The sequence below is a fragment of the Carassius auratus genome, unplaced genomic scaffold (assembly GCF_003368295.1).
Source record: "Carassius auratus strain Wakin unplaced genomic scaffold, ASM336829v1 scaf_tig00033419, whole genome shotgun sequence".
Lineage (NCBI taxonomy): Eukaryota > Metazoa > Chordata > Actinopteri > Cypriniformes > Cyprinidae > Carassius > Carassius auratus.
In genome coordinates this window covers 95,713-110,645 of record NW_020526077.1, presented here as the reverse complement: position 1 = coordinate 110,645, position 14,933 = coordinate 95,713, and the positions used below count along the sequence as shown (strand labels likewise).

Sequence of the window (14,933 nt, the reverse complement as noted above, 5' to 3'; positions counted from 1 at the left end):
CTATAAATGAACCTGACGTGTCCCATAGCCACTCCCTTTGTGTTATCACCATTGTTTTTCTTCCCATCAGGCTTTTGTTTGGCATCCTGTTGGCCTGTACTTTCACTCTGTTGGCAAATACAACCAACAGTCAGTGTTGATTCTGGTAGGGTAGTGGTCAAAGCTTTTATGAGCACCCCATAGTACAAGAGCAGCTCAGATATATAATCAAAAATGGTCTGGGTTTTACTGTACTGCAGGATTATCTACATAACCAAGGTTTATGGCCAGTTTGAAACCCATTCTTTTTAATATCTTGATTCTGGCTGTGAAATTTGTGTACATCTATTATAGGGTTTGGCACACTCTTCCCGGCTCTATTTAATGAAAACATTCCCGTGTGAAGAGTGTGAAAGAGCGGAGCTGCTGGCCACTGAAAACTCCGTTGTCGAGACGGAGTGAATGCGAGTTGCCAAGAACTGTTGGTTTCAAGCAATCCATCGTTTGATTACAATTAAGACCAATTAAAATAACCCAATTTCCCAGAAAGCATCTGCATCAGCTTTTTGTTGCTATCCCCATCTTCTATGGTTGTTTATCAATGTAAGAATGGCCAGTGAAACATGTGGTGACAGCTAGAAGCTCTTTTCTCCTCTCCAAAGTGTTGAACATGTTTGTAAACCTTTTAATGCTTAGAATGGCTTTTGTAATGCATTGATTGAGCAGCTGAACGTGTTTAATGGTGTGTGCCATCTAGTGGTGGATTATAATAGCACCATTTGCACTTCTGCTGACAAGTGAGCCTTACATCAGGACTCTTCTAACCAAACCCAGGCTGTTCTCTCCTCTCAAGTGTTTCCAATTAGCTAACTTAAGAGTTTACTTGGCCAGAGTAGTTGTGTAATGTGTTGACCTGTTTGCCTGCAATTTATGTCGCTCTTTATGGAGGAGCTGGGGGCTGCATTAATACTGCTATTGTGGGGGTTTGGGAATTTCCTTTAATGAATAAAGCTTTATTTTGATAAAGAATTTAATAAAGTTCTGTTTCCCTCAAGGTGTGTCGTTAAATCATAATGCAATATTGGGCCTGGTTGACTGCCTGATGTGTTGTCGAGCTGCAATATTAATGGCCAACCCTAGAGTCAAAACACAATTATGCAAAGTTGTTAAATGGTTTTTAATTAGATTTTAAGATTTTAATTACTTTCAATAACAAATGCACATCCGTGTTATACAGGGCCTTACACTATGAAGCCACTTCAGGCTGTTGGATCTGTAATACAATAATCCCAATTCAGTCTTTATTATTTTAACAATATCTTTCCATAAAAGTCTTGGCTGGCAAGTCTGGTTTGGGCTTTGCACCGAGAACTTTATGACCCCTTTAAAGCATTACAACATTTTTGTTATTAAAGGTTTGTGTATTATTAAAGATAAATCACTCCCATGACACGCCTCCTTCATATCAGACCTCCCCTTCCATCCCAACTGTTGCAAAAAGCAGTGTGCAGCCTGCAGCCCTGGGGCAGTGCTATAATGGCTGGGTAAGTGCAGGAGCAGGAGGCTGAGAGATTTACTGTAGAGTGAGGAAACCTGCGGGATGTTCTGCATTATGGCAGCTTCTCCGTGGTGCTCTGCTCGTTAACACCTATCCCGCTCCGCACAGCATATGGAGACCCATCTCTCCCCCTGCATGCTCCATCTCATAAACGCCTATCTCTGCTGTAGCCAAAAAGATAAAGCACATCTGTTGGGAAGTGAGTGAAGGCGGAGAGGAGAAGTAGTGTTTTTTTAATTTGTGTTTGAGGTCAATACAGTCAGACTGATCAGGTTTAAAGATGCATCTAATGGGTTGCTTCATGAAGAGCAGAATTGACAGTGAGATTCAGTAGACCCTGCTGGATAGACCAGCATGTGTTGGGTTTTGGATTCTGGTAACCAGCATGGGATTGCCTTTGTATTGGTGTCACTGTTCGGTTGATTGATGAGATCAGCCAGCAAGACTACACTGGTACAACATCCTTACCAGAAAAGTCAAAGACATCTCTGTGTTAGTTCATAATGTTTTGTGCAGTTCTGGAATCTTGACTTGCAGCAGTTTTCATGCATGACATTCTGTTGTTGTAGTGATTCATTTGGTCGAAAAGTCATAGGTTTAAACACACATACAAATATTGTACATATACTACTGGTCAGCAATCTTTTGAAAGTTTTCCCAGATCCCATGATTTTAATCATCTTTTGTGCCTTCTTGAGTTCAGATTAATGGTTCTGTGGTGTGGCAAATAATTTTTTTTGTTCAAGTTATTTAGTTCAAATATGTGGATATTAAAGCTGTATGTATAGTGATCATAGAATAATTTGAATTTTGCTAGTGAACTATGTGAATATTCTGGTTAATCTGGTTGCCCAATCGGTCTTTTCAGCAGGGCTTACTAGCTATGTTTAGCCTACCAACATCTTAATAATTCATTTGTTTAATCAGAATGCATGCCTTTTTTTTAATGCAGTACATTTGAAATTGTTTTCTTTTTTCAATTGATTTAATGTGTTTATTTGTATATTCTTATAATACATTTTACAAAATTTTATCAGATTTCAGAGTTGAAGGTAAATGCAAACTTTTATCTTGCAGTCACATTAAATGTAATTAGGAATAGCTGAAATGTGTATGTAAACATAGACAGCCTGTTCATTCTGAGGAATGAACACATGGAGCTCAAAGGAAACAGACTTGGACCAAAGATCCTTGGCAAACTTTTGCTGTTTCCTAAATAAATTTCCTCAGAGTGGTCTGTCTCCTCTTCCTGTGTTGTCTCTGCTGGGTAGAACGTGTCTGTTTATAGTTTTGCCTTGCTTATTAAAGCTTTATTTCTGTTTTAGTAAGGCCAGCTGATGTGCAGTGATGTGCTTAAAGAATTTCTCTTCATTAGTCCTGCTGTCATATAAACAAAGATTTGTTCATGTTGTAAATGAAATGTAACAGAGATTCATTTATTTCTGTTCAAATGATAGATGATTTGTACTACAGTGGCAATGGGTTCAACTTTCTCTGCTGCAGTTGGTTGTTTGCTTATGATCTGATTTTATTTATTGATTTATTTATATATTATATATATTGTTTTGTTTGTTTGTTTGCTTGCCGTATAAATCTGTCATGAATTGCATGTGGTTGTGGGTTCTCCCATGCACAAAGGCATAGAAGTGTTTCCATTGGACCTCAATTCTATGTTGTCCCTTCCCTTCAACAGAACATACACATAAAAACATTGGCTGATGACATGGTAAGGTGTCTGTTTCTTTTATTTTGTGTGTCTTTCTTTATCTTTTTCTCATCTTCGCCATGACTCCCAGAGCATTGTTAAAGTGAAGTGATTGACAAAGAGAGCTCAAAGACAAAAAAAGCAAAGCAATTTTTTTTTTCTCTCGGTTCCATCATAATCAATCAGTCTAAAGTTCACTCCCTGGTCAGGAAGCTGGAGTTCAAGCAGAAACATGGTAACTTGATGCAATCATTCAAGATGAGTTGCCAGACCTTGTCTTCATTTTGACTTTGGTCTCTCCTCGAACACTTGCATTTTACAACTGAGTGGGTTTTGAATTCATCCATATATGCATGTTCCCATTGTTTTCACTGACAGACTAACAGTGACTATTAGTGCATGGTCTGTTTTCACCCTCTCTGAGCCAGTAACCCATGACTGGCAGAAGTCGCTCACATCTCTTTCTAATTAGAAACCTTAAACATGTCATAGTCACATCTTGCTGTCTAATATAGTGCAGAATGCTGTCTGTGATATTGTTTCTGTATTCATTATGAATGTAAAGTGAAAATGAACAAGTGGAAAGATGACACAGGTAAAGTAACAAGGGAGCAGGTAAGTCAAATGTCAAGCTATGAACTTTAAACCACATTTTAAATCTTTACAATAAGTTACCAAAAATGAAATTGTACCTGTGAAATTGTAAGGGGAGATTTGTGGTTTTTAGTCCATGTGTCTTTTAAAGCCATTTATTTGCTAGTATACTCTTGAATGTTTCAAATTCACACTACTGTTAAAAAAAGATTTTTTTTTAAACGTTTTTGACAGTTTATGTTCAGCAAGTTTGCAATTGTTTGATCAAAATTACAATAAAAACCATAATATTGTGAAATATTATTCCATTTTAAAATGAATGTTTCCCTATTTAATACATTTTTTTATGTAATTTATTCCTGTGATGTCAAGCTGGATTTTAAGCAGTCATTACTCCATTCTCTTCAGTGTCACATGATCCTTCAGAAATCATTCTAATATGCTGATTTGTTGCTCAAAAAACTTATTCTTATTATTATCATCAATGTTGAAAACGGTTGTGCTGCTTAATATTTCTGTCTGATGAATGAAATGCAAAAGAACGACATTGGCAACAATAAAAGATTTTACTGTCACTTTTGATCAATTTATTGCATCCTTTCTGAATAAAAGTATTATTTTTTGACTCATGCTGCAGTTCACATTTTTGTCTAATCAAATGTTATCAAATGAGAATGTCCTTTCCCTTGCAAAAAAGGGACAAACCCTCTCCTAAACTTAATAAAAAATACATTAACAGAGGTATTTCATAGGGTCATAAATGTTAAACCGTTTATTTTTTCTTGCAGAGTATTAGCATTTCCACTGTCAGATATCTGTACTGTGTTTATATGTTTTGACACATGAACCAGTTATTTACTTCACTTTACCTCAACTGTCTTTCCAGCGTGACAGAATCACCAGTTTTCGAAAGCAAGGCACGAAGAAGGAGAAGCTTCTTATCCAGCACCCCACAGACCCTATCTCCTTCCAGACTGAGCTGCCTGTGCCCCAGCCGCTCTTCGACGATCGCTCCATGAACCTGTCAGAGAAAGAGATCGTGGACTTGTTTGAGAAGATGATGGTAAGTTTGTTTTCACACCCTGGGATTTGCAGTGTGCTCCAGGCACTGTATGACTTCACATGCCCTTTTTCACTGATACATATCAAAGCATGGAGCTCATTTTAAGGATGTCAATTAGGCCATCAGAACCAGACCTCTCTGTGACATTTCGCCTCTCGCACACAGAGTTTAGCAAGGATTTCGCTGAAGTTTACTATGCTTTGAGTTTGCAAAGCCCTTGTGGAAAAGAAGCACGATTTATAAAAGAATATTTAACTTAACCACATTTCAAAACCAATAGGCTTAATAATGAAATTACTTAAAATAGTCAAAAAAGCACTTCAAGATCAGTTGTCAGAAAACATTACATTTAAATTTTTACTGAAGCTTATTCTTTTAAATTATGTTGTTTTTGTAATAGGTAAGTACCTTTTTATTTAATAAAATGTGCTAAAGTGTACTTAGTCTGTTTTTAGTCAGTTGTATGATGGTCTGTTCCATACCTGGGATTGAAACCAAAGATCTGTGGTGACTCATCGCATCATTTGTTTCCTGATTCTGTAGCGAAGTCACGTTTATGATTCATAGATCGTCAAAGACACTTTATCTTCCCTCATCTCTCTTCTGCTGTCAATCACGAGTGGAGAATGGGCCTTGAGAGCTCTGCACTCTCCACCGACAGGTTACATTAACTGAGCATTGGTTAGACTTGTCACTTGTTCGACAGCTGTCAATAGAGCATCCGCCACATAGGATAGAACAAGCTACTGTTACGGATGGGGAGAAGCAGCGTATTGTTGTCTAAACAGTTTTATTTTGCTTGCAGTTTGGGCTGAATGCAGTCTTCACCCTACCTGTGAAGTTTCCTCTCTGTTTATCTGTACATAGACACACACTCCCTTCAATCCCCAAGATACCAAAACCGACAGGGCTGCGGCATACACTGGGCTCAATTGAACTCATGCTTGTTTGTGCCTAGACAAATTAAATAACAAAATCTGTCAGCAGAACAATGGAAGGATTATTTCCAAGACAAGAAAAATGTTTGCTTTGTTTTAGTTTTTTTGGGGTCAGAGCGCTCCCCAATCTGTGTCTGTCACAGCAGAGTCTGTCTTTTATTATTTGACTGTTTCTGTGGATTTATTGTCTGTAGATCTGAAAATCTGCCAATTTCGCAGCACCTGAGCAGAACTGATCTTCAGCGCCCATTTTATGTACTCAAAACTGCCTTCCAGGCTCCACAGTGAATAGTACACCTCATTAGGTTGATAGCATGCACATTGATGATTGACCTGTACTTGCGTCAAAGGGCGAAAGATTACTGGACAGCATTTATGTGAGGAAATGGACTGCTTACCATCTGTGTGGTGAACAAGCTCTGTTTTGTTCTGGGTGGTGCTCGCAATGGAATTCTATTGATATTGATGTTTTTTAATCTGAATAAAAGAGACAAATTTAAATGTAATTACAGGTGCTTGATATAATATGGTTTGGTGGACAATTAAGAATTTTTAAAAATATCAAATATATTTAGTCAAATTGAACACAACAAAAAATGAAAAAACAACAACACATGGATTACATTACCTTCAAGAGTTTGGTGTCATCAAGATTAAAAAAAGTTTTTTGAAAGAAGTTATACTCAACAAGGCTGCATTTATTTGATTAAAATACAACGAAACCTTGATATTCTGAAATATTATTACAATTTAAAATGCAGTTCATTACTGTTAATGTATAGCAAAGCCAGTCAGTGGCCATTATTCCAGTATTTAGTGTCACATGACCCTTTAGAAATCATTCTAGAATGCTGTTTTGTAATAGGTTTTGATCAAAATCTCTTTTTAAAAACGTCATATTAACTAAAAACCTTTGAATGCTAGCTTATGTTGTTATATTTTCTTTGTGAATGAGAAAACTAGAAATTGAGAGAGGTGTAGAAGAAATGTTGTCCATTTGACTTCTGTGCTAAATTATTTTCTGAAGCAGGTGACAAATAGACAAAATTTAGTTCGTCATTTAAAAAAAAAAATGTATTTTGTGATGGTAGAACCCTGGTGTCTAATTTTGCCTTTGTGCTTAATTTCCATTAATGTTATTGCATTTAGGCAGATAGCGTGTCTTTTTTTTAAAGCTTTAAAATGTAAGCCCTATATCTATTTTCACCTGTTTTCGAAAGTATTGTGCTAGTGACCATGTGGCCTGGTCATATGTACAACTGAGGCCCTGTCCACACTAAGTTATTTTCAAAACTGCAGCTTTTTCATGTGGTTTGGCCGTTTGGCACATGATGTCGGTGTACCTTCTTTTAATAACTTACAAGAAAATACAACAGGGTTTGTTAACTCTGCTTATAGAAAATGAAGGGCAAAGAATTTGCATCAGGTGTGTTTTGCAGTTTTAATTTTTTCAAATAATTTATGAAGCCACTTTAATCTGTATTGCATAAATACTTATTGTTATATTGCAATCCTGTCTATCAATTTCAACAAAAAAATTACCTTCAACAACAGACAAAAGACGTTGCAATTCAGGCGTCTGATTGGCCAACATGTCTTTATGGTTGAGATTATATTGCCACCTGTTGGTTTGGCATGCTCTTGACAGTGCTTCATAGCATGCGTTTGCGTTTTCACAAAGAGTATAGAAGACCACTAGGTGGTTCTTTGGTAGCGTGGCCGCCATTTTGGGGTGAAAATTCCAACTGGACAAAAGCACAGATACACAGAAATAGACAGAATAACAATGAAAGAGAGATCAAAGTGGAATGAAAGAACAAAATGTTGGGCAATCCACTGCAAAAACTATCAGTGTGAACTATCAGTGCGAACATGATGATCTAGATTTGAACATGATGCATTGCTGAGTCTTTGTCATAATTAATTAAACAATTTTGGAGAAAGTGGCTGTCAGTAATTTAATTTCATATGTTGGTATTAATTCAGTGTTTATATGCTAACACTTGAAATTAAAACATTTTCAACTGAAACTAACATGGTTTCTAGAAAAGAAAAAGGTTTTGTGAAAAAAGGGAAGAGTTTAAAAGAAAGTCCTTAAAATAAACCAATTAAAAGGATTTGATGATCACTAGACTAGTGAATGTACAATATTGTTGTCATCGTTCAGGTTGTTTTTCAGCTTTAATGTACAATGTTTTTTTTTTAAACAAAGCAGCTGATATTTGCCATAGCGACAGCTAGAATCTAATGGAGTGCCGAGTCACTTTCTCCCCAAAGTGGCAGAAGCGCAGGGATGCTGTTGGGTGCCGCTGGTGGAATGGAACATTCTACAGAGCTCCGTCTATACTCTTTGGTTTTCATGTGGACGGAGATTTTTTGAGAAACGGACGAAGGAAAAACTCCCGTGTATGTGTGGACATGGCTTGAGTCATACAGCATGATTTCTGTAATTACCCAGCATTCTCTGACATGATGGGCTATAATCAGTTTGATTTGTTCATTTGTTTCAAATGTTTGCACCAATCTTGCACCCCCCAGAGACTCTTGGTCCTCCATATTTTTTTGTTGCTTTAGTTACTGCCTGTCATTCACATAACCTCCCAATTGCTGTTTTTGTTCTCAGTATAACGGAACATTAAACCTGGGCTTCAGTTTGCTGCTTGACAAGCCAGACGGGTTTACAGGCCTGAAACGTTGTACAGAGCAGAATTGGCTTCTTTTTTTTTTATTTGTATTGAAAAAACATAATAATCATAATGTAGCAACTAAGGGAAAAAAGCTTTGGTCTTCCAGCCGCCATTGACATTGAGGTTATAGATCAGCTAGTCACTTGGTCTCCATATAGAAATGATTCATGAGCCACAAAACAAAACCACATTCAGCCTAATATATGAAGCCGTGGGAGATCTTTCACACTCGCGTTCCCCTCCTGCATGCTCATGGCGCACATAGCAATTGATTCACATCATCTGTGTTAAGGCTAAATTTGAGATTTTTCTTCAATATACAAACTTGAAGAATTGACCGAATGCAAATAAATGAGCCCTCCCCAAACACAATTTAATGCTGGTGGGCAGATCTCTAGATTGCAGTGCAGCGCATGGCTCTGTGCAAGAAAAGTAAGGGTGCACTAATGTGGTCAGTCATCAAAGGGCTTGGGTAAACACAGGAGCTCTTCGACAAATGAAAACCCCAGCTCTTTGATGAAGGGGGTTAGTGGCCATGGCACTAAGCATATGATATTCTCGGTTTAATGCATGCATGAAGAGAGAGAGCCAGTGTCGCTGTCCTTGCAATTGTGTGTGCATGTGTGCAGCTGGACTTGAGGCCTGATAGAAATGCACAGCAGTAAATCCTTTCATGAGCTGGGTGACGGCGTGTTAAGACACGGGTGAGGGCTCTTAACACGCCTCTCGTGCTGAGAAACAGCGCTGGCAGTATGTGACATGCCAGCTCCTCTGGTTTGCATCATCATTCAGGCTAACCTCCAGCACCATTAACATTCAGATAGACAGAGATGCGCCTGGTCTGGAGAAGGACTCTGGGATTGATGAGGTCAGACCGTTACCCCTGCAGTTGCAATCACGTCCCCAACTGCTTCTCATCCTCTCTTTCCAAATGTTACTTGGGGAGCATTTGGTCAGCACACTCAGATGCCATTTCTTCATACTTCTAGCTTTTTTGGGGACTTTTGCCTTGAATGTACTTTAGTTATTTAGTAAATACGCTAGATGCACTTAAATATAAGTGGCAGCATAATTGTGACAATCCTGTTGTCTTCTGGATTGACGGGGAAATAGCTTCTCCTTCAACTTTTGGCTTTGCATATGCCGCTGGACTCTCAAAAAGTACATTTGGCTTATTTTGATGTATGGCACTTTGATTGATAAGTGCTCTTCCGGCTGTCCTTGCAAACCTAAGCCGATGGCTTCTATTTTGGAGAATTCCTCAGTAGCCCACCACAAAATAACCCAATTGACCAAGATCAAACATGAAAAATTATGCCTTTTTTCCTCTGGGAAACTTGGCCACTTTCTACAATAATTTAAAGTAAAAGATAGATCTAGTGATTCCCATTTCCTGGCACTCCTCCTCTGTGCCCTTGGGAGATCAGACTTGCTTGCCGTACACATTGTGTTGTCTTGTTTTAAATGGTCTTTATTGGTAGTTTTATTGTTCCCGTGGATAACTTAAAGTTTCCTTGCCACTGAGATTAATAGAGTTAAAAGTTTGAGTATGAAGCAACCGTTCTCAAATTGTAGCTGAAGAGGAAAAAGGCACTTATTTATACCTTTGCCTCAGTGGATTCGGATGTTTCCATAAAAGGAACGAATTATGCCAGTCCTGGCCTTTGATTTAATAATTCCAAGCTTTGAGGACATAATTAATTCTGATGGGTAAATCATACTGGAGAGTGGGAACTGGATTAAGGAGCAAATTAAGATACCACATCAACAGGGCACGCTGATTCATTAAAAGCCTTGTTTTACATGAGGGGAGAGCAGAGAGACAGTGGCTTGATGTAAAACTTGAAATGTTCATCTTTGAAAAGATGTCCTTCGCTTTTTAACACCAATTCATTGCTAGATGTAGCAAATGCACAGAGTAACTGTTTTCAAAAGTGGCTTTTTTACGTGGCACCTTCAATTAAAAAAAATAAAGATTGGGTGAATAGATGTGCAAGTAGCTTTGAAATCACCAACCCTCACCCTTTCCTCCTTAAGTCATTGTTTGTCATTTAAGTTTTTCTTCTTTTCACACCCACACACTCACAGGACTTGAATGCATAAAAAGATTCCCTTTTCTCTTCACCAGAGGGCAGCATGGCTCCATAGCAATACAGCTTGGGTGTATCTCAGGAGAAAGACTCTTATGTGCATTCAATATCTCCTTTACTTGTCATGAAATAGATAAACATATATCAAGGATTCATTACTCTGTCTAACCTTGGCTCTATAGGACAGTGTCCTTACCGTGGTCATGAATGTACAGCGAGAAAATTTTTTTGAGAGTTTATTTCCAAAAAAGAAGAAAAAAAGTACTGTTACATTGAAATATTTTCAATTAAATTGTTATATTTAATGTAATATATTTGTAATAATATATATTAAATGCATTTTTGTTTGTTTCTACAGGAGGACATGAACCTGAATGAAGAGCGTAAGGCCCCCCTGCGAGGGAAGGACCTGAGCACTAAACGGGAGATGGTGGTCCAGTACATTTCTGCAACAGCCAAATCTGTAAGTGCGCAAAACACAAAACACAGGGTGGCCGGTCTTAGAAAGAAAGAAACAGACAGAGGAGAGAGCGGGGATGAACCACATGACGAGACACTATGGAATAATGAGCTTAACCTGATCTGCTTTCTGCCTCTCTTGCTAAAGCCCCAAATCTTTGATTGCTGCCTCTTTTTTATTATTTATTCTTATTTATTTATTTTGTATTTTTTTTTTACCCCTGGGTGCTTATCGGGCTGCTTTTGTTGTATTGCACTTTCCAAAAGCTTCATATTGCTAGGGATCGAGTTTTCATTAGAATTTGGTACGCATCACTGTCTCTGCTCGGTAAGCTGAAACATGGCTCTTTCATCACCACAGCCTCGTGGGGTAATCCAAGGCTTTTGGGGCGAATTCTCTTCATTACTTTTACGAAGTAGGTCCTGCTGAGGTTAGACTCCATGTAAACCCCACAATCCCCTTCAACCACTCCACTGCTGGCTCCTCTGGCTGGCCTTCAGCATCCGTTTTCATTAGCTTTCCTCCCGGCTATGATAATTAATCAGCATTATTAATAATGATGATAATCAGAGATGATTGAATTCTGCGGCAGGCTCATTGTCAGCCCTGTGAGCCTGGCATGTGTTGTGAAATATGATTCACATATTAGTATTGTAATCTCAAAGCAGGAAGGGGGAGGGGGTTCCTTTCTCTCTGCACCCCTGAAGCCCCCTCAGCACCACCAGAGGCACTCACCGTCACCGTGCATGTCACTGTGGAAGCTACAGTATACACAGAGCTCACAACAAGGACGAGGTTTGGAAAGTGCGCTCTGCATTCTAGGGAAGAGATGTGCTTTTATGTGATAAGAGATGTTTACCATAGGCACAACACACTTTTGCCTGTAATGCTCAACTCTAGCACCCAGAGATCTCCTCCTTTTTTAAACATTCAGTTCAAGCTACAAACCAAGCTGCATAATATATCTGCATATTGCCGATTTTGTGGGAGTAGTGCAAATATTCAGCCTTTTTAAAATTATATTATTGTTTTTATAATATTGTTTAATATGGCACATGTATTTAACTTAAAGCATCAGTGCTGTTATAGGTGGAGAAAAGTCTTCTCTGATTAATTCAAAAGTGCCCTTTTCTTTTATTATTTTTGATATTTATCAATCAAAGAGTGTTCTTTCTGCTGACGAACATTTGCAATCAATGTGAAACAGTATATGTATCCACAAATTATTTCGGAGTGAAATGGAAATGAAAAACCAGTAGGATTGCCTCTATCCATCTCATTTTTTTTATCATAACTGGTTGGAGGGGAGAGATTGAAAAATTGCTGATGTTAAGAATTAAATTTGAAAAATGCTTTTCAGGGTTTCCACACTCATTCAAATACAATTACATTGTAATTTTTCTTTTCCAGGCCTGAAAGTTTTTTTTTTCTTTTTTAATAAAGATGGGACATTTTGGTTATGATTTTTTTTTCTAGCTGCACTCAGCTCATTACTCAGAAAGCACAGAAAAATATTGGACATTAGTTTAAATTTGACGTTGGACATTAGTTTAAAATGGACATTAGATTTAAAAAGAGTGGAAACCCTGGTTATTTTACTTAAAGATCACAAACAACATTGTTGTTTATTTTAGTTTATTAATATTTAGTGAGGAAACAAATGGATTTTGATTCCATATTGACTTATGTAATGTTTAAAAATATCATAGCTGTCAGAAGAATGAGATGACAGGGTCTTTTTTTGCAAACAAATGTTTTTTTCACTTGGCCACAGTAAAAAAAAAAAAAAAAAACATGTCATATTCTGTTTACCTCCCAGAGATCACTCTCGGAATCATTGTGCAAATGCACTTTCTTTGTATGTCGAGTAGCTACCAAGGGTGTTTTTGAGTTGCGACTTGCACAGACTAATGCTTGCACACACACTGACACACGTCCAGAGGAAGTCCCTCCTGTGCTGTCCGTCTCGGTGTCCTCTCTTTGGTTGGCGAGTGGGAGTAATTAAGTGGTGGTCTGGCGTTAGAGGAGGCCCATGGTCTGCACTTGAGCCACTGCAGGTGTAATTTAGCTGGGGTGAAAGGGGGCAAGAGCAGACAGCACAGAGACGTCCTCTGCACACCTACGCATTAATAACCAAAACCCGTCAAAATAAAAGAAGGGAGAGCAGAGTCCATCCATCCCACTTAATCTGCTGCTATCTCTCCGAGTGTGCCGATCTGCCTACAGTAGATTGTGTTTCAGCACACAGCTTTACAGAGCAAATATTAGTGGGAAAACAAACCCATCCGATCCACTCCTGTTGCAGCCTGCCTTCCTGCCTGTCTGTGTGTGGCAGACTCCCACAGCTCCTTCCTGGCAGGAGGGCAGAGTGATGAAATAAAAGAAGGACAGAAGAATAGAGAAGTTTCACACCAGTCCTCTTTGATAGCTCAGATATTATTGCTTGCTTGACAGAAACTTGCAGCTCCCATGGTTCACAGCTCCTTTTATTATTTACAGCCAACACCTCTTTCCTTGCAACACATTTGTGCATGCTTTCATCATATTATGTGATCACACCTTTTTTTGTTTGTTCACACTGAACATTTTTTGAATAGCTATTTGCCAAAGAAAAATAATATATAAAATGCATATTTATCAGTCATTAAGTCCTTTCATGGCTTTTGTTTTTTTTTTTGAGAAAATCTTTTTCTTGGAGGCATCCATTTGAGTCCTTCAGCATGCAACACTACGAGCCCTCATCACACTTTACAGGGGGTATCAGTAGGATACTTTTAAATGACTGCCTCCACAAACAATAATGTATCTTTAAGGGAAGATGCCTTTGCATTTAATTACTCAAATATATATGAAATAATATTTTAATGAATAGTCCTCTCAAAAACTTGTTATTGTTTAAAAGATAAGTAAAAAATGCATAAATTTTTTAATTAGAACATCACGCATGAAGCTGTTTGACACAACACATATTTACATAATTCCACAAAAAAAATAAATGCATTTTTTTGTTTGATCCTGTGTAATCAGCCTTTGCTTGTGGAGGTGGCATACAATATTAAGAATCCAGGGTGTCTTGCTTTAACATAATAATTTATGTAATTTTGTTATTAAATGTTATTTATTATTATTATTTGAATGTTTATCTTTTTTGTAAGTTTCATTTTCATGTCATTTTAAAAATGCCAAATGCCATTTGCTAAATGATTTTGCAGGGAGCATGTAACCTGAGCATAACTGTAAGCCACATGCAGTGAAAACCAATGTTGCCTTGATCCTCTGCGGACGTCCTTGACCGTTAGCTTTTCATGAAATGCTTTCTCTCTTTTTCAGTCTCTGATAGGTGTGTCGTTGTCCTCATGAGTGCCAGAGCATGCCTGCAACTAACACAGTCATTTCCCTCTTGCTCTGTCAGTGTTATGAAAAGCTTTGACTTTGCTTAACTGTAAAAACCAATGTTTTAACTTAAATGAAATGATTAATGTGAGGAACAGAATGTATCTTGCCAGGGTCTTTGAGGGGGAAGGAAAAGAAGTCTTACCCAGGATAGTCACCTGAGCATTGTCAATACTGTGGTATAACAGAGATTTTGAAATGGAAAGGAAACTTAATTACAGCACAAGTTCTAGTAATCGTTTCTGAGCGATGATCTGATCCTGTCTATGATACAGGAGCTAATAAATAAATAACTAAATGAATAGATTTGTATCCTGGAGTATTTGATGGTCATGAGAAGAGCTGGAGCGAGGATATAAATACCTGTCTCTTGATATGATGACATTTCTTCTGAAGTTTGTTTACAGGAGCTTCTTCATAATTAGCATAATACATGACTGCCTAATTCTGCATTACAACAATTTCC

At 37.9% G+C, this 14,933-nt stretch overlaps 1 protein-coding gene across 1 annotated transcript in view; it reads left to right on the top strand.

Moving 5' to 3' along the window:
* LOC113081215 (protein diaphanous homolog 2-like) overlaps nucleotides 1–14,933 on the top strand; it is a 122,737-nt gene that overhangs the window by 16,397 nt on the left and 91,407 nt on the right. Inside the window, exons 2-4 of the mRNA XM_026253296.1 lie at nucleotides 3,231–3,263; nucleotides 4,723–4,899; nucleotides 10,973–11,077. Of these exons, the coding sequence (XP_026109081.1) occupies nucleotides 3,231–3,263; nucleotides 4,723–4,899; nucleotides 10,973–11,077 (315 nt within the window). The remainder of the gene's footprint in view (nucleotides 1–3,230; nucleotides 3,264–4,722; nucleotides 4,900–10,972; nucleotides 11,078–14,933) is intronic.